The 26,100-nt window shown below is 44.9% G+C and overlaps 1 protein-coding gene across 1 annotated transcript in view; it reads left to right on the plus strand.

The window, feature by feature from the left end:
* Positions 1–17,577: 17,577 nt before the first annotated feature.
* Positions 17,578–26,100, plus strand: part of AFF3 (ALF transcription elongation factor 3) — a 478,605-nt gene continuing 470,082 nt past the window's right edge. Inside the window, exons 1-5 of the mRNA XM_060170002.1 lie at positions 17,578–17,666; positions 19,584–19,670; positions 21,953–22,073; positions 23,086–23,398; positions 23,528–23,913. Coding sequence (XP_060025985.1) covers positions 17,578–17,666; positions 19,584–19,670; positions 21,953–22,073; positions 23,086–23,398; positions 23,528–23,913 — 996 coding nt within the window. The remainder of the gene's footprint in view (positions 17,667–19,583; positions 19,671–21,952; positions 22,074–23,085; positions 23,399–23,527; positions 23,914–26,100) is intronic.

Here is a 26,100-nt window from a genome sequence, read left to right on the forward strand (position 1 = left end):
AGGGTTATTAAATCAAAGTAACTGAATGTGATGGGTAAACGGCAGGTACTTCAAACCTAGGGCCTCATGAGGATGGTGGTGCCGTCTGTGTTAAGTGGGGAATTCATGAGGGGCGACGCTTGTCAGCAAAGAGTTTGCACATTTTCTTCAGCACCTTATTTTCTCAGAGCCTGGCACACGCTTTCAGTTTTGGTTAGAACCGTATCAGCGGTCTTTCTTGGTAGGTTGGACGTCTTTGCAAGCCAAGAGGTGGATTACGTGTTTCAAGGGACAGAGGAGAAATCTGGGCTTTTGGAGGCCATTTTATTTTTATTCATAATTGTTCCCTCCTTGAAACGCCCTCCTTGCTGCCACCATACCCCTTCCAAGAACACTTCTTTACTTAGAACTTACCTATATAAACTTCATCACCTTTGCACAACTTACCTTTATGGTTAACAGATTACTTTTGTACCTGTTGGTTCACCTGGCCTCTCACGACAGTCGAATGTAGAAGGCCCGCAGGTATTTTGATGTCCTTGTTTTTAAAGATTTGGAAACTTGTGCCCGAGGACATTAGGGGCTTAAGATCACACAAAGAAGATATGTTCTCTTGTTCTTTCATTGAACAGACACTCATTGGGCACCCATCGTATGCTGGGCACTGTTAGATACTGAGGATACATAGATGAAAGGGAGGTCTTTTTATAAAAAATTTATTCAAGTATAATTGATTTACAGTGTTGTGTTAATTGCTGCTGTACAGAAAAGTGATTCAGTTATACATATATATACATTCTTGTTCATATTGTCTTCCATTATGGTTTATCAAGGATATTGAAGAGAGTTCCCTGTGCTATACAGTAGGACCTTGTGGTTTATCCGTCCTATATATAATAGTTTGCATCTGCTAATCCCAAACCCCCACTCCATCCCTCCCTTCCTCCCCTCCCTCTTGGCAGCCACAAGTCTGTTCTCTATGTTTGTGATTCTGTTTCTGTTTTGTAGATAAGTTTACCTGTGTCATATTTTAGATTGCACATATAGGTGATATCCTATGATATGTGTCTGACTTCCTTCACTTAGTATGATGATCTCTGGGTCCATCCATGTTGCTGCAAATGACATTTATTTCTTTCAGAAAGGGAGGTCTTGCTCTTCAGGTACTTAAGGAAAGGAAAAGGCAGCACTGGAACTAAAACCCAGATCCTGTGACTCTAAGCTGTGGTCTTCCTGCTACACCTTATTTTCTGGTGCATGGACCCATAAGCTTTGTGACTGAGACTGGTCAGAAAAGTGCTTATTAGTTCACTTCGTTTGTCGGGACTTGGTGGTCATCCTTAGTTGACTGAAGAGCCATCATCCTCTGCAGCAGTCATTTCATTCATAATTGGTACGTCTGGTTACTGCTTTGACTAAATGTGATTCATTCATACTTGGAGGTTCCTAGCACACCGGCAGCATTGGATTGAAGAAGGTTGGCTAATTCAGTGAGGATTTCTTTAGCATAGCTCGATGTGGGGTGCTGATACTCGGGTGAAATATGCCTCATAAGCATCATTGTTTTTTTTTTTTTTTTTTTTTTGCGGTACGCGGGCCTCTCACTGTTGTGGCCTCTCCCGTTGCGGAGCAACAGGCTCCGGACGCGCAGGCTCAGCGGCCATGGCTCACGGGCCCAGGCGCTCCGCGGCATGTGGTATCTTCCCGGACCGGGGCACGAACCCGTGTCCCCTGCATCGGCAGGCGGACTCTCAACCACTGCGCCACCAGGGAAGCCCAGCATCATTGTTTTGACAGAGTTGGTATAAAGTAAGGGTGGCTCTTGGCGTGCGCATCCTCAAAGCAGGTTCCACTTCGTGTAGGCATGTGGTTCCGTGGGTGCCCAAAGACTAAAGTTTGAACGGAGGAAGCTGAATAGAGGACGTTGACCTTGGCCGTAGTGAAGAGAACCGTGGTTGGCCCCGAGGCATGTATTGCTCACGATGTGATGCCTTGTTGGTGACCTTGAGGATGCCCAGGTGGGGCACGTGGTGATCCTTCCGGGGAATGGACACTGGGACAAGGAAGAAACTGACTCCTTTCCTGCATCAGACTTCGCTGTTTAGAGCCAGGCCTTGGTACTTGATAATACCCATCCGTTAAAATTAAAAAAAAAAATCCCATGAGGCAGTTAGTGTGGGTGACATTTAATACGTCATGAATGGTGAACTTGAGTGACCTTGATGAAGTGAGGGAACTTGGGTAGTAATTAGATCAGTATATTATGTTGCTATCTACCTTAGTTGCCCGTATATAGCTTTTTAGGATTCTTTGTAGGCACTAGATCAAAAGCCAGACACCTGTTATTTCTTGGTTCTTTGTCGTGTAAAGTGTAATTTAGAGTCACTCAGACTCTTTGTTTTAAAGAGAAATGTTTTTTTCATTGATGCTCTGATATAAATGGGCCAGCATTATCACCCCTCTGGGAAGTTTAGTGTTCACAGATAAAAACAAAAAGGAAAATTAGGTTTCGGTGGACTTTCATGGTAATGGGAAAAGCTAGTTGCTCTCATGATTTTATTTATTTATTGTTTTGAATTCTGAACTGAAAAGAGATGGGTGTATTTGAAAACTGAAGATGAGAGTAAGTCTGTTCAACTGATTTTTGTCGCTTTAGCTTTAATGTCTGTATTTAGTTCTTTTTTTTTGCATTTAAGTCTATATATGTATGTTAATTCTTTCGTTTTCTGTGTATGTTAATTCTATTTTATATGTGTATATTTTATATGCGATGCCATTTTATATTTCCATGTCATCTTACATTGTTATTCAGTGTACTTTTATGTGTTCTAATAAAATCACTGTTTCTATATGTGTTTTCTGATTGACAAGTTGAAGAAGGAAATTGATTTTTTTCTTGGTCGTAAAACTAAGTATAGAGTCATACCGGAAAGCTTTCGGAAAACAACCCCTTTGTCAATGTGAATAGTTCAGTTTTCCAAGCTACTTGCATGACTAGAGTGATAAGCAATCTTAGAACAAGCATTTGATATTGATTTGCCAGTCTCAAGTAACAAGTTACGGCTTCACTTCTTATTGAGAATTGAATCACAATGATTCTGTGCTCTAAATAATACGTATCTCGAGAATTCCCTTGCATGATTTACGTGCTGCAGTGTAGCAAGAATAAATAATGGAGAGTCATGTGACTTTAGATAAAGGTTGTATATTATTACTACATAATTTTATTGTATAGTAAATCTTAATTTGGGATACACAAAAAGCTGTTGCAGAGGTTCTTAAGTTTTAGAGGCACATTGTATTATAAGAATTTGCATCTTTTTTTTATTAATCCAGATGCATTCTTAGCCATATGGCCTTTATTGTCCAATAAAAGTCTCAAGTGGGAAATACTGTTGCTTACAAAACAGACCATTTTGCAAATCAGAATTGATTATCATTCAAAGCTGATATTAGAAATAGAATTCTGTATTGTTTCCTCTTCTCAAAATTAAAATATGAAGTTATAATTAGGTACTCTGTGTTTCATATAAAAGTCAGATAGTATTTTTTTGCATATTTTAAATTTATTTCCAGAATTTACCATCTGGTAAATGGTTTGAGTTAATTTTAGAGAGTTGCAAGTAACTGAGATGTTTCATACGGATTTGACGAATCATGTAGCTCACATTTGCGTGTGTGAGTGTGTATGCAGTAAGCTAGTCATAGCTTAAATGTTTAAAATAAATCCATTTAATCTTAAACCTTTTTCTTCTAACCTCTCCTCGTACCCCAAGGCCATAGAAGTTTTGGGGCCGTGGAAAAAATTATTTTTAATAATGAAGTTTTACTTCTTGCTCATGCTAGATGTTCATAACGTGTCAGTGTGAGTGGCTGCTCTCGGTGACATTGACATCACTCAGGGACCCAGGTGAAGGGAAACTCCTTTGTCTTTTTTTTTTGGGGCTGCGTTGGGTCTTTGTTGCTGCGCGCGGGCTTTCTCTGGTTGCAGGGAGCGGGGGCTACTCTTCGTTGTGGTGCGTGGGCTTCTCATCACAGTGGCTTCTCTTGTTGCGGAGCACAGGCTCTAGGCATGTGGGCTTCAGTAGTTGTGGCTCACGGGCTTAGATGCTCCATGGCATGTGGGATCTCCCTAGACCAGAGATCGAACCCGTGTCCCCTGCATTGGCAGGCGGATTCTTAACCACTGTACCAGCAGGAAAGTCCCAAGGAAACTCCATTTTTATGCTTCCATATTTGGCAACGGAGGAAATACAGACATGACATATACAAGGATATGCATACTCATTCCCAAACTAGCTCCCAAACAATTGCGTGTGGAATTGTGTGGAAATCAGCAAGCCGATTCCAAATATGTATGAAAAATACAAAGGGTTAAAAATACCAAGACAGTCTGGAAAAAGAAAAAGATTGTAGGACTAACTCTACTGGATAGTCAGATTTTATTATAAAGCTGTAATAATTAAGACATATTTTGTTGGCACAGGGGTGGGCAGATGGACAGATGAAATTGAAATGAGAATCCAGGAACAGAACTACACATATATAAAGACATAATTTTTGGCAAATGTTGGGACTGCAGAGCATTGGGAAAATAATGGTCCTTTCAACTAACAGTGCTGGGTCATTTGGATCACCGTATGAAAAAAAATTAAACTCGATCCATACATTTCATCAGCATCAATTTCAGGTTTTTTGTTTGTTTTCTGAACTGAACTTGGTTTCACACGTAGTACGAGATAGGGCTCAAGTTCAGTGCACTGAGTTGATTAGATCATGGACAGAGCGTAGATCATTGATTAAGTTTAGTAGAACGTCTCCAGAGCATCAGAAATCCCTCTCGGGCATCTTTCTAGTCATTATCTTTTCCTTTCTCCCCAGGGATAACCACTATTTTGAACTCCAGCACTGTAGTTTAGTTGTTTTTGTACATCATACAAATGAATTATATAGTGGAATTATATAGTAGGTCTTCTCTGTATTGCTGCTTTCACTCAGTATTATGTTTGTGAGATTTATTTATGTCGTTGCGTATAGCTGTAGTTCTTAAGGAGTGTAGAGTTAGGCGTCACCTCCCTAAAGGTAGGGTAGCTATGTAAATTACTTGTAGTCATTCTGCATGGGAGGTTTATTTATTCATTCAGTTATTTGTTTATATAAATATGCACTCACAGATATCTCTTTTATACCTTGGGCTATAATCCAGTACTATATTTTTTTGCTGGAATTGCTCCAGCTTTGGCTGTTGGAAACCCTTTCAGTTGACTTCTGTATCCTTTTGACATATGCCCATCCTTGTGCTGTTGTAGTTATTGTTTTGAGCACTTTTCTTGCTTTCTGGTACTACACGTTGCTTCACACCTGTCTTGTATATGTCCTGCCTCAGTCCGAGAATCAGCTGTTTCTCCAGGAAGCCCTGGTTTCCTTTATTGAAGAATGGTGTTAGAAACCAAGATCTTGGCTTATTTCCCTTAGTATAATGTTCTCAAGGTCCATCCATGTTGTATGTGTTAGTTTGCTAGGTTTGCATGACAAAATATCACGGACTGAGGGGCTTCAACAACAGAAATTTAGTTTCTCACAGTCCTGGAGGCTGGAAGTCAAGGTTAAAGTGTTTGCAGGTTTGGTTTCTTCTGAGGCCTCTCTCCTTGGTTTGCAGAGGACAAGCTCTTGCTAGCTTTTCCTGTGGTCTTTTCATGCACAGGCCTTCCTGATTTCTCCTTTGTGTGTCCAAATTTCCTCTTCCTATAATAAGTATACCAGTCAGATTGGATTAGGACCCATTCTAATGACCTCATTTTCACTTAATCACCTCTTCAAAGGCCTGATCTCCAAACACAGTTACATTCTGAGCTACTGGGGGTAAGGCTTCAATATATGAATTTTGGGGGGACGCAGTTCAGCCCATAATGTTGTAGCATGTGTCAGAATTTCCTTCCTGTTAAGGCTGAGTAATATTCCACTGTATAGACTACAGTTTGTTTATCCAGTAACTCATTGTTTGTGTTGTTTCCACCTCTTGGGTGTTGTGAATAGTGCTGCTGTGAACTCGGATGTACAGATAGCTCTTTGAGACCGTCTTTCAAATCTTATAGGTGTATACCCAGACGCAGAACTGTTGGATCATATTGTAATTCTAGCTTTAATTGTTTGAGGAAATGCCATGCTCTTTTCCATGGCAGTTGTACCATTTTATATTCCCACCAACAGTGTGTACAGGGTTCCAGTTTTTCCATATCCTTGCCAACACTTGTTATTTTGGGTTTTTTTGGAGAATACCCATCCTAATATGTATGAAGAATAACAAATATTTAATATACAGCATCAAACATACTAAGTAAAAGCAAAGGAAAAAGGAAATTTTATTTTTTCTGTTTCTCAGAAATAACCAGTGTTAACGTCTTGGTATTCTCTTAGATTTTTTATATATGTATGCGTGTATATGTGCACACACACACACACACGTACATATGCTTATGTATACATTTAACAAAACTTTAATCCCATTGCTTATATAATTTTTATCCTGTTTTTCATTTAATATTACATTATGGGCATTTCCTATGTCATAAAATATTATTGAAACACATGAGTTTAATGGCTGCAACATACAAAATAGTTTCATTATTTTCTGCTTATTGCTCACAAGGTTGCTTCTTGTTCCCCCTGTTATATACAATTCTCTGATGAAAATTTCATCTACGTGTATCTCTGCATTTCTGACAATTTTGTTTGGCCAGATTCCTAGAAGGGGGTTAGCAAGGTAAACAGTTCTCTTCAAAGTTTCTGAATATATACTACAAAATGCACAGTTGTTTCCAGCCACGTGGGAGACACCCAACACTTACCGGGATTGAATATTATCTTTCCAACTTGTTTTTTAAAATCTTTTCCAATTGAGTACATAAAAAAATGATTTCAGTTTGATTTAGTTTGCATTTCCTTAATTATTAGAGAAGATGTGCAGTTTTCACATATGTCTTTTTTCTTCTGTGAATTTAATATGCCTGGTAAGTAATTGACACGGCTAGGAAATGGCGCATTGGATTTGCAGAATTACCAATATTTTTATAGATGCTGTTAGAGATGCGATTAGTCACAGCCTTTAATGTTTAAGAAAATGTGATATGTCTAATATATTAAGAGATGGTGTTGCATTTATTGATGATAATTTTGTTGCTCTGTAAGACTTGTGAAAACTAGTCAGAGACAAACTGCTTGAAACATAAATATTGGAAACAAAGGAAACACATAATCTGAGGAAACATTCATTTTTATCGAAAATTCTAAGTTGAAAAGAAATTAATATCATAAATAGTATTTCTCAAACAGCAAACGAAGTTTGATTAGATGAAAGATAAGGAGACAGTTTCACACAAAAACTGGAAAGAGTACTGGGGAAATTATAAGGTAGGAGAGACTTGGAGGGCAATGGACAGTTAATAAATCTGTAGCCAGGAGAGGAGGGTTCAGAGTTCCTGGAGGACCTTGGCAGTTCACCAAACCCTTTCTGATGTCAATTGTTATCCCACTGTAAGTCGAAAGTCCCAGATGCCCCTGCACTAGGGTTCCTAGTCTTGAGGTTCTGTATGTCCTGGAGGAAGCAGAGAAGTTGAGTTCCTAAAGGGAAGTTCCCAGAGCTGCTATCAGATGACCTGGTGTCTTCTGAATTATCCTCGGGAATCATGCAGGTAATTTGTCTGAGGCCCAGATGATACTGGGGCAGGTGCAGGGAGAAAGTAGATGCTCTCCAGGTGAATACAGTGATTTTTTTTTTTTTTTTCCTGGCATGCCTAAGTACAGGGGAAATACTGAGAGATTCAGAAAGTTCCTGCTCGATGTAGAGTTCGGCTGGATTAAAGTCTGTAGCTGAGGTGTGGAGAGTTGGTTTAGTTCATCCTTGGGGAGGGAGGGGGTGGGTAGGAGAGAAGGAGAGTGGAGAAGATAGGCCTGGCCTGGTAGGGAGAGCCAGGATCCTGGTACAGTGTAGCACATGACTTACTAATCATTGCCTTAATTTTACATTTTGCACGTTTATAGATACTTCAGAAGGGGAAGAACAAATTAAAACTGTTAATATTTCTAAAATATAATGCTTTTTATTCAAAAAGTAATATGTGGCTATAAAATAACCAAGGAAGACAGAAGAGTATAAATTCTTTCCCATCCTCACCACGCCATCATTCATATCAGAGATAACTATTTAAACGTTTTTATGTATCCATAAACACACACACGTTATTTTATGTCAAAGAGATTATATCATCCTTCCCTCTACAACTTATTCTTTTCGCTTTTTATGTCTTGGACGTTTTCCACGTCTGTACATTTAGATCCACACCGTCCAGTAGCTACATACTCTTCCACTGTACGAAGTACTGTAGTTGGTTAACCAGTCTCCTAGGAATGATATTCCACTGGTTTTAAATTTGTATTTGTTTTGTCATTTAGTAATTTGTTTTGCGGAGGTGTCCTAAATACGAATAGTATATTCCTAAGTAGGAGATGCCTGGGTCAAAGTCAGCATTTAGTGGCGGCCTGCCCAGGCCACCTATCTGAGATGGGTGAGGGGTGGTATTTCTTTCTGCATCATGGGTGTTTTAATCACCTTCCATCCAGCTCTTCGTGGTACTTCACGTTGGCAGAACATGTTCACATTTCCAAACACCCCGTTCCCTTCTTACTGATCAGCGTGCGGGTTGGTTTTGTTTACTGTGCCTGAGCGGAAGGCCTGCAGCTCGGAGTAGCTCCCAACTACGGCCCCTGGGTCTTCTCCCTCCTGGCCCAATGGTGATGCCTTTGAATGTAGAGGAGAGTCCTTAGAAGTTATGGGCCCAGTGGGAGGAGATAGTTCTTGTCTGATGGGAGGATTTGCTATGTCATTTCTATAATTCCAAGCCAACTCTGAGTCCTTTTCTTCTAATTTAAGAAAGCTTCAAGTTCAGTAATTTTCTAGGATGTTTCCCACTGAGATGTTACAGTATCTTCTATAAATGCAAGTAGATTTTTCATTGCGAAAGGACATCATGACACTTCATGTCTCTTTGTGCAAATCTTAAAGAAAAAATTATCTGGTAAAGCCTAGTGTCATCAATGCCTTGTACCTGAAGGGCATTTGTGTGTCCAAGCACGTGCTTTACTGTCCCGGGAGGACCAGGCAAATCCACTCCCAGTGTTGCTTCTCCTCCCTGGCTTCAGTGAAGGTGGGGTTAGTGCAAAGGAAGTTGGTGATTCATTCATCCATCTGTTCATCTACTCATTCAACGAACGGTCATTGAGTGTCTCCTGTGAGCCAGGCTTTGTTCTCAGCTAATTCTGAGGGGTGCGGACATTAATAAATTTATCCTGATATCACAGAGCTACTTACATTACCTGTGACATTGGGCTTACTCTGTTGTGTACGGGCATATGTGGGAAACATAAAAAGAGACAGAAAGAGCAAGAGCTGAGGGAGGAGAGGAAAGGAGAGGAGAAGGTGATGTTTTAAGAGAACATGAAGCAAACGTGTTGTCAGAACAGACTTAGTGAGTGTCCTCTTTGAAACGTTTCTTAAAGAACTGTGATAGTTATCATCATGGGTAGGCAGCCCCATTGTATATAATATTCTGAAAGTTCTAGGGAATCAAATAAAATAGTTTTATGATAGATTGCATGTCTAGTTGAAATGGGGGAACGTGTAAGTGATACAGCAGCCGTGGGAGGACCCCTTGGTTTTCTGACACTGTTATATTGATATTTAGAATCAGTCATCTTTAGTGTCACTAGCACAGAACGAATTATAGAAATGTAGAGTTCACATAATTCATAATTCTCAACATCTTCCTCTAAGTCAAGCGTAATTGACTGCAGAATTTTCACCCTGGGAAGATGGAGGAACGTCCTCAGGCGTCTGTGTCAAGGTGTGGGCCACAGACTAGCCGGCACTTTGTATATAGTGAGTGTTCACGGAACATTTTTTGAATAAAACTATATTATTTAAAAAACTTAAATTGTCTTTAATATGCAGAACTTATGCAGAACTTAGAATTTTGATTCTAACAGTTATTGTTCAGAATAACGTTTAAATTTTCTAAGCCCTACTTTTTCATTGAAGAGAGGTCTTACACACAGATTTTATTTCGTTATATATATTCATTTACTAAAATGTTGTTTTGCATAAATAAGGGGTACATAACAGGTTTGTAGAGAGGGATAAACATGAGAACAAATACAACTTTCTTTATAAACTCTCCAGCACCAGACAGTTGGCCAATATTGGCATTATTGTGATTCTCATTATTATATTCTATAACCATAAAGAATATTTTAGGATCCAAATCTGAGTGGATTTTCATTCTGTTTGTTCAGACTGTGGAATATGTATAGGCCACATTTTGATAAGGAAGGAGAAAAAAAATTAACCATTGAGCATCTATTCTTAAAGCATTGTTCTCATTGCCGACTCTGTGCTAGGCAGTATTCTAGGTGCTGGAAATACAGAAAGTACACATAGGCCTTTTGCTTGTGGAACTAACCATTTAATGGAGGATTCAGATAATCAGTACAAGAAAAGTGATGTGGAAACCGTAGGTTTCTATGTAGGAGTTATGAAGGGCCCCCTGGTCTCTCGGGGGCGTCAGGGAATGTTTCTGAGAGGGGAACACCGCTAAGCTGAGACCTCCAGGGTCGGGAGGAGGGGGCCAGGTGGAGAGCAGAGGTGTTGAAGGCACAGAGAATAGCACACACCTGGGCTCAGAGATTGGGGCGATTGAGGGCTGACAGTGGGGAGAGAACAGGGGCCGGGTCCTGCCAGGCTGTGGCTGCCAGAGTTGGCTTCTGGCCAGCGGCAGGGTGGGACCAGAGTGGTGACATGACCAAATCTCTGTTTCAGAAAACCCCACTCTGGCTTGACTCTGGAGAAGCCATTGGACTGGGGCAGGAAGAACAGCTGGGAGACCCTTTGGGAGGCACTGCCAGGGTCTGGAGAGAGCCCAGGGTGGCCTGGACTGAGGAGCGGGCGGTGGAGGAGAGAGCTGGACCAATCTGAGTGACGTTGACAGTGCTGGGGACTGATTGGAGATGAGGGGCAGTGGCATGGCAACGATGGAGCCAAGCTGATTCCCGCCTTTCTGGCCCGAGCGATGTAGTGGCTAGTGGTGCTGATGCGGGCAAACAACGGAGGCCAAGGCCGGGGTGGCGGGTGGAGGTGCGCTCGGGAGACTGGCTCTGTGTGTCTGTGGGAAGCCTGACTTGGGGAGACCACGTGGATGGTTGGATAGTTGGGTCTGGAGCGGAGAAGGGAGACGTGGGTGCCCCTTGGAGCCTTGCACGCGTCATCAACGTGAAAACGGCACCTGCAGGCAAGGAATGCACAGCGTCACCCGGGAAGAGGCCAGGCCTAGAGCCTGGAGTGACAGCACATTTTACAGGGGCGGCGCAGGAAGAGAAACACGCCGGCACACTCGGGAGTAGCCCGAGAGGCAGGAGGAAAACAGGCTCGCAGCCCCACAGCCCGGGGAGAGAGCTCGTGGAGGTGGCGGCGTTGGCCGTGTGGGGGGCTGGGCGGTGAGGAGTGTCCGTGGAGGCCCCGCGAGGAGGGGGACCTTGCTGTGAACGCAGATCACATGGGTTTCGGAGAACCAGGCCTTGGAGGGAGAGCAGCTCTGCAGAAATCTGTGTCTCATAAAGAGCAACAGCCCGAGGAGGACAGGGGGTCAGGGGAGGCTCCTCCTTTTCTTTCCTTCCTTTTTTCTTTTTCAAAGCTGAGGGCCTCGAAGGGGTTTATTTGCTGTGGAGAAAAAGCCAGTTGAGACCCAGATGGTGACCAAATAGGGGGAAGTGCATCTGTGGGGAGGTGGAGGGTGGATGGAAGGTGGGGAGTAAACGGAAGGGGGCTTCAGAGCCCAGGGGGGCGGGTCCTCGTGGCAAGGAGGAAGGATTTGCCCTGAGAGAGGAGAAGGGGAGGCCTGAGGTCCAGGTGAGGCAGGTGGAGGACAGGACGTTGAGGGGGGCCTCTGCCCGGGGGCTTCTGTTTCTCTGTGACCCAGGAAGGGAGCCCTGGGCCTCGCACTCCAGTCCTGCCTCCCTGGGGACCATGGGGTGGGGGTGGGGGGCGTCTTCATTCCCTTTCAGTCCATAGGATCACTACTGTCTTATTTCCCTCTTTGCTGCATCCTTTACCCACCGAGACTTCTGGCTGAGCTGGATAAACTGCTTTGTACCAAAGGAAGCCATTCTCATCTTCAAAGCAGGGCCTCCTTCCCTCCCAGTTGAATGGTTGAGTCCGTTTCGCTAGTTTCTATCTGTGCTGTCCACGTGGAAGATCCTCGTGGTGGGCCCGTCTGCTCAGACGTGGGAGGGTGTTTGAGGCCGTGCCTGTCCCTTTAACGCCCTCTCCATAGGGGAAGCTCTCTTTGCTTTCATCCTAGCCTGGGGCTAGTTTTGTACCTCAGGAGCCCAAGCTCTTACCTGCCTTCGGAAGGGTCGTGGTTCTGGGAGGACACAAAGTCAAGGAGTCGGGCTCAGGAAAAGCTGGAGCCGTGTGTTCATGGCTGGTGTTCGGGGTCGCAGGGCTTTCCTCTTCTAGGAGCCCGACCCATCAGCGTCAGGAAGTTATATGAGGGGACTCGGCCACCCTTCTGCCCCCCCCCCATGTGGGTACCACGCCCATGACCCTGAGGGGCCGCGCAGGGGTGCTTTGGGAGAGCATCCTGGTTACAACATAGGCACGCTGGAAGATAGGACCCATCCCGTGTACGGCTTTAAAATCCTAGGAGCTGAAGGTTAGCAACTGACGCTGTAAAGTGAAAATGAAATTTAACTGAGCATTTAGTGGAGGAAAAGTAATTTATTGGCTCTACCATGAAAAGCCCTGGGAGTAGGCGTCCTTCTCCCCCCGGACGCCACTGATGGATGCTGGCTCTGTGCTGCGGGCTGCAAGTGGGCTCTTTAGAAGAGCATAGTAGGGACTTCGCAGGTGGGTCTCATTTGGTTGTGTTACTGCTTTTGTGAGGCTCTGCTGTGTCTTTATATTCTACCAAGGAGAAGATGGTAAATCAGGGTAATTGCTTCATCCCAAGGCACTTTTATATTGTGAAGCAAAGAGGTCCTGTTAAGAAACTCAAATTAACTTCGGCTGTTGATACTGTATGGAGAGCCTCTTTGAAAGCTGCTTGTCATACAGCCTGGCGGTTTATCACGGAACAATTCCATTAGAACCTGACACTTGCTCTCAAGGCACCAAGACTTGGGATCCCTCAGGAAAAGCATTTAACCCTTGGCAGTGCAAAGCTGTCATTTATCTGTCATCTCTCTAAAAACCCACTGGAGCATGTTTACGAGAGAGATTTGGAGCAGTCATCATTTCCGCTGAATTAGAAATAGATTTGGGCTTCAGTAAATAGTCAAGAAACAGTCAAGTGTCCAGGCCCACACTGCAGAAGTGGCCTGGCGCTGCTAGTTCCGTTATAAAATGCACTTACCACGGGATTCCGTAATTCTCAAGGAGCTCACGGAACAGAATTCAGCGACTGGAGTATTAGTTAATTGCTGGTGCTGACTCATTTGAATTGCTTATCCCAGTTCTATTTTATAGGCTTTAGAAGAATTGTTAAGGTTCATGTATGTCCACCAAGGAGGCTTAGCAGACCTTAGAAGAATGAACTGAAATTGTCACGATCTGAAAATTAACACCCTTCTGCCTGGCATTTACAAACAAAGGATGGGGGTACCATTTGTCAAAGCCCGTCAGTGAGCAGGTTCCCCAGGGAGCCAGGCCAGCAGAGTCGAAGAATTCAGTCTCTGGTGCCAGACTGCCTGGCTTCAGACCCAGGCATTGTCTCTCACTGGCTGTGGGCATTTGACAAGTTAGTTAACCTCAGAGCCTCTCGTTCCTTCATGGGTGGACGGGGAGATGTCTGTTGGGGTTTTAAAGACTGTTAAATGAAATAACGCACGTGAAGTCCTTCCTACAGTGGCTGCATATAGTAATAAAGGGAAGTTGGTATTAGCAAAATTTAATATGGGCCTGATGGGTCTGAGATGATGGTACAGATCATCCCAAAAGGCTAGTTTTCATTGGAATATTTACTGGCTGAATTTTTCTGTGGGCGTCTGTTACTTTATGACTCCCTCCATTTCCTAGTTTCACAAGAGCTGTGGCACAGAAGTGATTATGGTACAAACCAGCCTCAATTCTGTTCCCATTCTTGTAGAGCAGCCCTAAGGCAGAGATCTGTAAATGCTCTGAGTTTCAAAATTGAATGAAGATTGCGACAGCCTTTGTGGTCAGAGACAAACAAGTAAGGTTGGGCTGACCTTTTCAAGATGTCCCTGGTGGAAGTAATCAAGGGGGTGATCCTTCCAAAGCTCGTGGTGAGCCAGAGGCATAAAGCTGTTGGGGGAAAACCGAGTGAGCAGGCATGGGAACTGGAGTGCAGTGACTCACAGCGAACAGCCTGGTGTAAGCGAGCAGGGTCCTAGTCATGTTCTTTAAGATTTAAGGGTTCGTCGTATGCGCTGTTGGCCAGTCCTCACTCCCCAGCAGGTCTTTAACCACCAGCCTCACCACCACCACCGTCACCACGACCACAGTCGCCATCGTCACCACCGTCATCATCACTGCCGTCACCATCAGTCACCAGCAGCACCACTGTCACCCTCACCACAGTCACCACCATCGTCACCAGCACCATAGCAACAACAGCTCAGGGCCTTGATGGACCCCAGTGGGGAGCGTCCTTGCTTCCTCCCCAGTCTCTGTCTCCAGCCCCATCTTCTCAGCCTGACTTGCCTCTATCACCCGCTCACTCCCTGACCACCTTTCTGCCCTCCAGTCCACTGGCTCTGACTGCAGACCAAGGAAGGAATTTGCAAGTAAACTTCAACAACCTTGCTTTTCCCTGATTTAAGGAGGGATTACTGATCTTTTAGTATTTGCTTTAAAAATAACAAGAGACGTTAATTGGTTTGACCCTTTCAGTTTAAAGCAGTTGTTATCGTTTTGGAGCGCTTGATTACGTTTCCTTAATTATACACGGTCGCTGCTCCGAAGAGCGGAGCGTGTCTCTGGAACATTCTTCCCCTCTTCCTTTGGTGCCTCCTCTTCTTCCCGTTGGCCCTTGTGACCTCAGCCCCCACCCCGGGGGCGGGTGAGCACAGCATCCCAGGACTGTCCGCATCCCAGGACTGAAAAGACCGTCTCCTCTGTGGTCCAGCTGATCGAGGCCAGCCCTGACGCAAACTGCAAGGAAAGGGCGAGTGAGTCTGGGAGTCTCCTTTCATTCTCCCCTGCGTCCCTCCTTCACTTACTCCCAACCGAGCCTGCTTTCAGGAAGGGATCAGGTGAACTTATTTAGGGCGAGGTAGTTTAGCAGTGGAGCAAACCAAAGAAATGAAACTTTGAGTGTGGAATTTCAAGTGGCTAAAGAAGGAAGATGGTGTGGTGAGGACAAAGGTCACCTCCTCCGAATACTCTCAAAGGCCGCTGAATAGTAATTTATGTATCTTGTACTTCTGCGTCCTCCCTCTTCCCTTCCCTCTCCTCCACCTGCCCCTTTCTCAAGACCCAGCTCAAAGCAGCTCTCTTGCAGGACGCAATCCTGGCTCCTTCTGCATGCCGGACCACAGGATGTTAACATTCTCTGCTTAGAAGGGTCCCTTCCTCTCCTCCCCCTGGTCCCCTAGACTGCTAGCTTCTCAGCAGCAGGATAGGCTGGTAGCAGCCCTAATGGTCTTCCCAGTATCTGACACAAGGGCATTCAGAAATGCTTTTGGACTAAAGTGAATTGTAGTTCTGCTATTGGAGGAGGACAGTATTTTTTCAATGTGGAGAACATGATAACTTTATCCAGAAGACAGGTAAAAGGTTTCTCATTCTCTCTCTCTCTCTCTTTTTTTTCCATTGGAGTATAGTTGTTTTACAGTGTTGTGTTAGTTTCTGCTGTACAGTGAAGTGAGTCAGCTATATGTATACATATATCCTCTCCCTCTTGGACCTCCCCCCCCCAATCCCACCCATCTAGGTCACCACAGAGCACCGAGCTGAGCTCCCTGTGCTGCACAGCAGGTTCCCACTAGCTAGCTGTTTTACACATGGTAGTGTATCTATGTCAATCCTAACCTCCCAATTCATCCCGCCCTCCCCTTCCCCTGCTGTGTCCACACGTCCATTCTCTACATCTACATCTCTATTCCTGCCCCGTAAATAGGTTCATCTCATTCTCTTCTCCTTGAATTCACTCATTTCCTAGATCCCAACCCTGGAGATACACCGGTAGGTAGAGTAATGGGGGTTTTTGTTTGTTTTCTTGGTTTGTTTTCTTAAGGATGAAACACTTTGATGATTCTAGTCAAGAGGTGCAATGAACCACATATACCCTTGGCTGAAAGCCTTTGTCATGGGAGATGCAGTTTGTTTGAAGCGAGTGGTCAGATGTGAACGGGCTGCACGTGGATCAGTGCAGGAAGGAGGAGGGCAGAGTCTCTCTCTGGCCAGTGGGTCTGCTGGGTCAAATCTGGGGCTCAGTTGCGGAGGCCGCTGTGCCAACTCCAGTGCCTTCCCTCCAGGAGGGCAGCTGGTGCCTGGGAGTTGGAGTTGGCTGGTGCCTGGGTCGGATCCGGTGAAAGTGATGACACTGTCAGCCCTGGCAGGCTTACTCTAGACTCTGTAATTTCTTTATTCACTCACCCGTCCTCCATTCCTCTATTCTGTAGTACATGGATATCCTTTTCGTATGGGTGCTGTGGAAAGAGACCGATTTTTGTTTTTCGTTGTTTTGGGAGTATAAAAATAAGAGGCCAGCCTTTGATCCAGAATTCTTCTTTTACTTCTTTCTGAAGGAGAGAGGACTTCCCGTGGTTTCACTCACCCTGCTTAGCTTTGCCATGGCTCACGTTCACAACTGGTGGACGCTGGGCTTGTAGGCACTAGGGTGTAGGAAGTGTGGCCACTTCCTGGCTCTTAGGTAGGTCCTGTCTCCCGGATAGACCTGAAGAAAATACTTTGGACATTGCTGTTCTTTCCACATGATGTTGGATGATCAGACTCTCATCCTAAGTTCCTCGATCTTTAAAAAAGTTAACCCAGGAGTATCTACCAGCTTTGTCTTTCTTCAAGGGGCATTGTAAGGATAACGAAGAGACATACATGTGAAGTGTTGTGAGCTCAGTGGAAGGGAGAAGGCTTGAGGCTCAAAGGTATTACTGTTATTTAGTTCCATGCTGTTATCATGTGATTTTGGAAATGATGATAATATCATATTTGGATATCTTTTGCTCCTTAACCAGCATAATTGGCTTTGGCCACTGCCCTACAAAATACTTCACGCGTCATCAATGTGAAAACGGCACCTGCAGGCAAGGAATGCACAGCGTCACCCGGGAAGAGGCCAGGCCTAGAGCCTGGAGTGACAGCACATTTTACAGGGGCGGCGCAGGAAGAGAAACACGCCGGCACACTCGGGAGTAGCCCGAGAGGCAGGAGGAAAACAGGCTCGCAGCCCCACAGCCCGGGGAGAGAGCTCGTGGAGGTGGCGGCGTTGGCCGTGTGGGGGGCTGGGCGGTGAGGAGTGTCCGTGGAGGCCCCGCGAGGAGGGGGACCTTGCTGTGAACGCAGATCACATGGGTTTCGGAGAACCAGGCCTTGGAGGGAGAGCAGCTCTGCAGAAATCTGTGTCTCATAAAGAGCAACAGCCCGAGGAGGGCGGGGGGTCAGGGAAGGCTCCTTCTTTTCTTTTCTTTTCTTTTCTTTTTTTTTTTTAGTTTTTATGACTTTTATTAAATCCTTACAAAACAGAATACAAAATTCCGGCATTGACAGTTGGTGTAAAGGAAAACTTCTGAGCTGTATCAGTTCACCTGGTGCAGTGGAGTTAAAGTGCTTGGATGTGTTTCCCCCACTTTAAAACAATTTGAGGTTTCTTTTGTCTTTTTTACACATCTTAACATTGAAGCACTGCTGTGCCCCCTTCCCCCAGCGCCAGACTCGTTCACAGTAACGGTTCTGGCCAGTCCTTTCGGGCCGCACTGTCGTTGTGACAGGGGGAGGAAGTGGCTGTCCCGCCTTTGAGAGAGAAAAAAAAAAAAAAGCTGCTCACAGCTCAGCTTTCCCGAGTAAAATGGCCATGGCGCCTGCAGCCAGCGAGAGTCCATTTGTTTCTTTACAAAAAGGCAGAATCTCCGGTTTCGAAATGTGGAATCACATTTTCTGGGACTGTTATACATCTGCAATAAATAATAAATAGTCTCGTAGCAGTTGGCTGCCTCTAATGCAAAATAAGTAAATACATTTGGCGACATCCATTCGAAGAGTGTGATTCTTGTAATTGTCACAGAAGGAAGGAAGCACCTCACAGACGATAGAGATTTTGCCGTCTGTGAGTAACAAAGGAACATAACTCACAACACGAGGCTCTTACTGAGTTTAATGGATGTATTAGCATGCCAGGAATTGGAATTCTCTACTGCAGCCGTCCCCAGGGAAGCTGACCTGACGTGCAGCACGTCAGGGGAGAAGGTTCCTTTGCTTGTAGAGCAAATGGCCTGGCCCTCATATTGCTGGGATGGCAGAAGAGGGAAGAGGGCTGAGTTTTAATGGTGACACTTCAAGAGAGAGGCGTGCTCCAGGATTGTGACAACCTGCCCAGGCCTCACTTGCGGTCAGTGGAACGGTGGACTCACTGTTGAGAAGGTACTGTCTTTACGAGTCAGAAGAGGTACAAGTTCAGACGCTGAGGGAGAGATGAGGGCTGGCAAGTCCAGGCTTTCTCTTCCAGTGATATTTGCTTTATGCAGATGACATTTTAGCTTCCTGGGCCTGACGTGACAGGAGGGGGTTGTGGTTCTAGTTCAGGATGAGTGGGTGGGTTCCTGTTAGGAGGCGCTGAGCGCTCAGTGGAAGCGGCAGAGCTGAGAAACCCGAGGAAAGGCAGTCAAGAAGTCTTGCCTCTGGTGCAGGGTTTCCTTTGCCTTCCTCCGGAGAAGGGGGACGGGTTGTCATCTTCGGTCATTCTGGTTTCAGCTGATGGTGTGGAGGGCACGGCGTGGCACAGGCATCGTGGCGGTCCTGTGAAAGGTGGCCAGTGCGCTTCTGTTAGTAGCTTATGTGGAGGTGGTCCTGCGGGCGTTCAGTCCTCCTCGTATCAGAGGCCGTAGGCTGGGCATGCCAGCGGGACCTCATTAGAGAACTTTCCTCAGCGGTGGTTTGCATCTGGGAGTGCTTTTGGTTATCTTCCAGCTTAAAGGGGTTGGGAAATGAGGCAGGTTTACTTAAGGAGTGCTTCCCCCTCACCTCCGTCTTCTCCATATTTGGAAGGGATCGTTGACCTTGGAAATGCAGTGAGTCGGATACCTGCCTCATTGATTTGGGCTTGTATCCTAATGCCTCTGTCTTAAACATCCAAGTCACGTTGCAAAATCGGTAGGGTTTCCAAATGTATCTTCATTGCTACACTCTGCATTGTTCCTGACCTTCTCTTCACACGTCCTGTGCCCTTTGGACCCTGATGTCTTGTGCCCTTTCTCCCTGGCCTTTGGGAAAAAGCTGACAAACTCGTGCACACTAAGGTGCTGAGGGCTGATCAGGTGTAAAGTGTTTTCCCTTCTTGTGGTGTCTACATTTCTTACAGGGGTGAAGACATCTTAAACCAGAGGAGTGACTCTCTAGTTGTGGAATTTCAGTCGTCAGCCAGCAGATGCAGGAGGTATTCTATTGGGTATGGGGGCTTCTCAGAAGCCTGAAAATCATCCTAAATGACCACCTGCTCCATGTTACATCAGGCCACTTCATGCATCACACCAGTCTTGTGTGTTTGGTTGGCTTGACCTGGCTGAGGACAGCAAGCATGTCTGTGGGAGTCTCTGTGCATGGAGTTGCACACAGTAGGTGCTTCACAAACCGCTGTACCTATCGGAGAGGAGGAGAAGTACGATGCATGCAGTGCGAGCTTGTGTTTCTGATTGCAAATGCTGCTTTGGGTCCAGAAATCAAGCCAGTTCCTAGAAAACCTGCAGTGCTCTCTTGGCTGCAGCCCACTTCATGCCCATCCACAGCATGAGTTGTGTATCCTCAGCACAGTCTCCATTTGAAATCCATGGAATGTTCATGAAAGCTGGGGTTTCATATTGCAGAAGTATATTGCCCTGCAAGCAGGGCAGGACAGCCGTGCCCCTTCCTTTGAATCTGAAGCCTGGTTCTGTGATGGAGTGTCATTCCCATCTCGTGCCTCCCTTATGCCCGTCACTGTCACCACGGCCACCCCGGAGACTTTCCAGTGACTGTGGGGTTGGAGCGGTGAGCCTCGCTGTTGGGAGGCTGGGGCTGCAGCCTCCCTTTCCATGAAGGTCACTGCTTGGACTTCCAAATCGAGTAACTTTGGGTAATGTACTGAGGCTGAATTAAAATGCTAATAGGCTACATGTTCTGGGTATTTTAACCTCCCCTGATCTGAAATTTAAATGAAATGCCTTAGGTGCTCTCACAGTCTTGACAGAAGCATCACCCCTTAGACAGTGAATTTAAAATATACCCTGGCCACACGGGCAGAGCTAGGAAGATGAGCAATATTTATTTTATGATCATTTTATTTGCGTCCTCTACAGCAACATGACACAAGTATGCTCTTTTACTCAAGATAGCAATTTAGCTGAAACATAACAAAACAAAACCCCAAACCTCACTATTTTTTTAAGTTTCTTTGAACCCGCAGATTTTCTTCTTATCAGCAACATTTAATAGCAGTGCATTGGATTTGGGGCACCTGAAGCTATGCCAAAGCCCTTTTGTAGATTTCCTTCGCATTTAAACCTTGTGACAACACCATGAAGACATTGGGCTGCAGAGAGATTGCATGGCATTTTCGTCATCATATCACTGGTTATGGCAGGACCACAGTCAGGATGTGGCTGTCCTGGCTCCCAGCTCCAGCCTCTGTCCACTAGATCAAGCTTGAACTCTAAGCAAAGCGACGACAAGGTCGCTTAAACCAAATGGGTCTGCTTGGAATGCACACAGTTGCTCATTTGGAGGACATGGCAGTTCCTTACAAGGGGTAGTGTCAGTTCTGTTGTCTACACTGGGGCCAGATTTCTCCGTCTACTGAGTTGAAAAGACAAGTCTATTTCCTTCGGTCACTTAAGTCACTTCCTTATTATTAGTTGAATTAGCCTTTTAGTTTTTTCCTTACTAGGAGGAAGGAACACTGTTTTTTCCTTAAGTCCTTCTAGTTATTTGGTTTCTGGTCACTTTGTAATTATCTCTTGGGAGAATAGGTATTAATTTTCTTGCACAAAAAGGCTGAGTTCCTTGATGACATAACCATGTTTCAATTTCCGTCCTCTCTCTCGTTGCCTACACCCCTTCCTCTTAGCGCATTTTTCATAGTGAGGAAGAGTGATCGTGTGAAATATATCAGAAGGAAGGATGGATTCAGTAGGAGTTTGACAACTTGACTGATTAGCAGAGATCAGAAGAAGGCTCATAACAGTGAAAACCACTGCAGCATGGAGTTTTAACAGCTCTTTTGGGACCTAATTAATGAAAGAATCACTACAGAAGCACAGCCATGCAAAAAAAAAAAAAGAAAGAAAGAAAGAAAAGAGTAGGAGCGTTTCCATATAACACTCTGGGGCCATGTCATAAGAGGAAATACACTCATAATTTCTATTTACACATCTCTGTAATTACCTTCTGCTTGAAGATTATTTTCAGTCTTCTCCTGTCAAAGTTGCTTAGATATTTCCTCTTTCACACATCAGGCAGAGAGGTCTAGTACTGGTTGCAGCTTGTCCTAAGGATTTTTTTTTCCTCCCGAAGAATGGAATTCTCGGACACCCGAGTCATACTGCTTGATTAGACTGGCTTTCATCTGATCCGTGTTCCCGTTACCATTGCCATTTGCCCGTGAATCAGACCTCTGCATTCAGGTGAATGTTGTATTGAGCATTACCTTTAACTTTTTCGTGTGTGGTTGTTCTCTCTTCTCTCTCCTTGATGCAGTGTCTATGAACCAGATAGAAACGTGTTACGGAGGAAAGAACGAGAAAGAAGAAATCAGGAAACTCAGCAGGATGATGGCGCGTTTAATTCAAGTTACTCCCTCTTTAGTGAACCCTACAAGGTAGATGGTTTTCACTTGTTCATCTCCACCCCTCATCCCTCCCTCTAACCCCGCCGGCCGTCTTGACTACAGGAGTTGGCCAACCAAACTTCAGACAGCTCAGCCCCTGAGGAAGGGGTCTTCCCCCACAAATTTTGGTGCCCCTTTCACATGTCTTTACTGGCTAGTCCCTCAATGAAATATAACTTTCGTTTAAGATGGAGATCTGCATGCTATGACTTTTATCAGTAATTGGTTTCATCTCTGCATCAGTTTGCAAAGTCAATGCCATTTGTTGTGTTTTCTTAGCTATTAGGAAACAAACACTAAAGAGAGGTTGGGTTACGTATTTGTCACCCACAGATCATGCTAGGAGCAGGGTACTTGATCGGGCTCATAAGAAAGGGAATGTTGGATTGTTTCTCATTTATATCAAAGGGCGGAAATATACCTTCGCTTGCAAAATGAAGGAGCTCCCCAGATTTCATTCCTACTTCAGGCTGCTTGGAACTGGGGATGGTTCAGGCTGAGGGCTTCCTGCAGACTGAACCCCACGCTCGTTGTAAGCTTCTCTCTGATTTCTTTTGCCTGTCCCTCTGGGTTTCTAACAAGAATAATTCTGTATTTAGAAGTCGGAAGCCAAATAATTTGAGCCAAATCTGAATTTTCAAGGAAAGCTTGCAGTGGGATGAAAAAAGAAAAAGGAAAAGAAAATCTAGTCCTGGAAAGACTTAATCCAGACCAGGTTGTGAAGTTGCAATCGTAACTTTCCTGATTTCCTTGGCTGTGGCACGGTACCAAGGAGAGATGCTTCGTTCATGCCCTCTGAGGCCATTAGCTGCGGTCCAGTCCTAGTGAGATGCAGAGTGTTGACAGACGTCTTCAGAGACGCTGACCGTTTGATGGAATCTCTGAGCTCCCATTCTGAATGTGGCAACCCTGGCTCTTCTAGCAGTAAAGGCGCCTCTCCATCATTTCCCGTGTTTCCATTGTCTGTAACAGGAGCATGGATGTTATGTTCTTCTTTTTCCAGACGAACAAGGGGGATGAGCTCTCCAACCGGCTCCAGAACACTTTAGGCAATTACGATGAAATGAAAGACTTTCTAACGGATAGATCGAATCAGAGTCATCTCGTTGGCGTTCCCAAACCTGGGGTTCCTCAGGCTCCCGTGAACAAGATTGACGAGCATTTTGTTGCAGATTCGAGAGCCCAGACCCAGCCTGCATCCGTCTGCAGCACCACATCCTCCGCCCCAGCAGTGGTCCCTGGGCAGCAGAGTAAGAGGGGCACCGTAGGCTGGCAGAAGGCCGGGCACCCACCGTCCGATGGCCAACAGAGAGCAAGTAAGCACGGACACAGGACGCTTGATTTGAACAGACCTGCTCACCCAGAGAACCATAATAAAAACCCTAACCCCTGTGTCTTGAGCCCCTCATCCTCATCTGCCTCTTCTTCTTCTTCTTCCAAATCAGCACAACAGGGCTCTCTCAGGACCTTGCTCGGAGATGGTGTTGGCAGACAGCAGCCGCGGACCAAACAGGTGTGCAACGTCGAGGTGGGTCTTCAGACCCAGGACAGGCCACCTGCTATGGGAGCCAAGCACAGCGGCAGTGGCCACTGTGTTCAGAACTTTCCTCCATCCCTGGCTTCAAAGCCTAGCCTCGTCCAGCAGAAGCCGACTGCCTATGTGCGGCCGATGGATGGCCAGGACCAGGCTCCCAACGAGTCTCCGAAGCTGAAGTCGTCCACGGAGACCAGCGTGCACTGTGCGTCCTACAGGGGAGCGTCAGCCGCCAAGCCGGAGCCCGCCAGAACCAAGGCCAAGCTCGCCAAGTTCAGCATCCCCAAGCAAGGAGAGGTGAGTCTTTCCTCAGCGCCACTTACATGCTTCCGAGTGGTTCCAAGGGACGAGCTGACTAGGTGTGAATTCCATTCCCGTGTATCTTCATTTCAGTGTGTGACTGACGTCATGTGGGATTTGTAGCCATCAGTGTGGAAGGATGTACACATCCGTAATGATTTCTTACAATCTCAAATTGATTATCATCAGAGTATTTTTAAGTACCAACAAATGCTGTTGTGGTGTGTCCGTGTTAGTTCAGGAAGGAATGCCTCCGTCAGTATAGTTCAAGGGAATTGTGTGTGTGTGTGCACGAGCCAGCGTTGTCAGAGGTTTTATACCCTGGAATAAAAAGTATGTCCAAGCTTTTAGTACGTAAAGAGGTTGATTTCTGGGTAAAAGAGTTCAGAAATTCAACGTTTTTGTCAGTTTTGAAATGTTCCAGGACAAGCATCACAAGGGTAGACCTCATCCTGAGTTTTAAAGTAATTGTTAAATGATTCAATATTGAATATGGTGATTATTCAAATGTTTCAGGTGTCCCATCCATATTAAAATATTTGAGATCCAGGTTGGTTGTTGCTAATCAAGTGAGAATTCTCCTTGTCCTAGAAAAAATGATCTTAGGTTATATGAAGAGAGTGAAATATTTTAGTTCAGAATCTTCTGGTTTACATTTTGAGTTTATTCTAAAGTGTTTCTTCACTGCATTACAAAATACATAGGATGGATGTAAGGACTGTTAGACTTCAAAACAAGTAAATCACAATCACAGAGGTAGCAAAGAGCCTGCGGTCACTTGAACAGTACATCTGGATGGAAAATGAGGTTTTGTTTGAGAAAAGCACATCTCGTGCTCTATTCCAAATTGATGACAGTTGGCCGGAACACGTGAAGAAAAAATATGACTGCACGGTTTTGTTTTGTTTTGTTTTGCTGTGATATGGTGTACCAACTAAAATACAGCGTGAGCTCCAGAACATTGTACTTAGGAACTGTTCACCTTTTTTTTTTTGATATATTCTTTTCTAAAGATGGAATAACAGTGTGGCCAGAATATTCTTTGTATCTTAATTTGATCTAGTAACCAAACGAAACAGATGATTTGACATTTCTCATTGCCTGTCCGGCAAGGCTGAGCTTTACCCATTTCTGAGCTCTCATCTCAGAAAGCGCCCGGCACCCATCGGGAGGTCAATGTATTCCCCTTAGAGAAGACACATTTATTACTCTGAGATGTTTACACAGGCTCTCATGAGGAAATTAAGTGACATGTATACCAGTAACTTCTTTTGATTATTCATTTATGATGGATCCCAAAAAGTGTTAATTAGGAATTAATGGAAGCACAACATAAGTTCTGCAAGCATTTATGTTTTTAAAAGTTTGTGGGAAACACACGTAGTTACCCTCTTTCAGAACTGAAGTTGTCAAGCGCTTTGATTTTTGTTTTCCTCATCAAAGAGCCTGTACCAGCCAATAAAGCATGACTCATTTTTGAACAGAGGCGACTCACCACCAGGATTCCCTTATAATTTTAATCCCCAGTGATTCCTTGTTAAAATGATTTTCATGTACCAAAGAAACTCCAAGTTTATTAGGTAACAATGTATTTACTTTGGAACCTGATGAGTTGATGAAGCTCTGGTGGAAAGCCTGTTTTTGACAGCCAGGGCAGCCTTAATGTGGATGACTCTACAGTTTCATCAGGCTTTTGGGTATGTCCTCGATCACGTGGACACGTCCAGGATGCCCTTTCAGGACCCCCGATTGGGAATGACACCCTGTACAGGTGTTGGGTAATCACAGCAAGAGGGGACTTTTTCTGTGAGATAGAGGGTCCCGCTGAGAGAAATGAGAGCTTTTATACAGGAAGTGTTTCATTTCCCTCCATGACATTGAACTCCCTTAACATTCTATCAATACGAGGTATATTTCAAAGAGGCCAATCATACATTGATAGAAAAGAAGTAAGAAGAAGTGTTGTTTGTGGAACAAAGTTATAGTCAGTGGGGGGGTGTGTGGTGTTTTGGGTTTTTTTTTTGGTGGGGGAGGGTATACAGTCATTATTTTAGCCAAAGCTTTGCATATTATGGACACTATGGTAATTTGAATCTTGTAAATCTTGTGTGTTCAAACAGTCCACAATTATAATAACAATATGACTCTTTCTCAGTGGGCAACAGGGGGCTACCTGGAAGTTTG

Source organism: Lagenorhynchus albirostris, chromosome 13, assembly GCF_949774975.1.
Source record: "Lagenorhynchus albirostris chromosome 13, mLagAlb1.1, whole genome shotgun sequence".
In the NCBI taxonomy this organism is placed as follows: Eukaryota; Metazoa; Chordata; class Mammalia; order Artiodactyla; family Delphinidae; genus Lagenorhynchus; species Lagenorhynchus albirostris.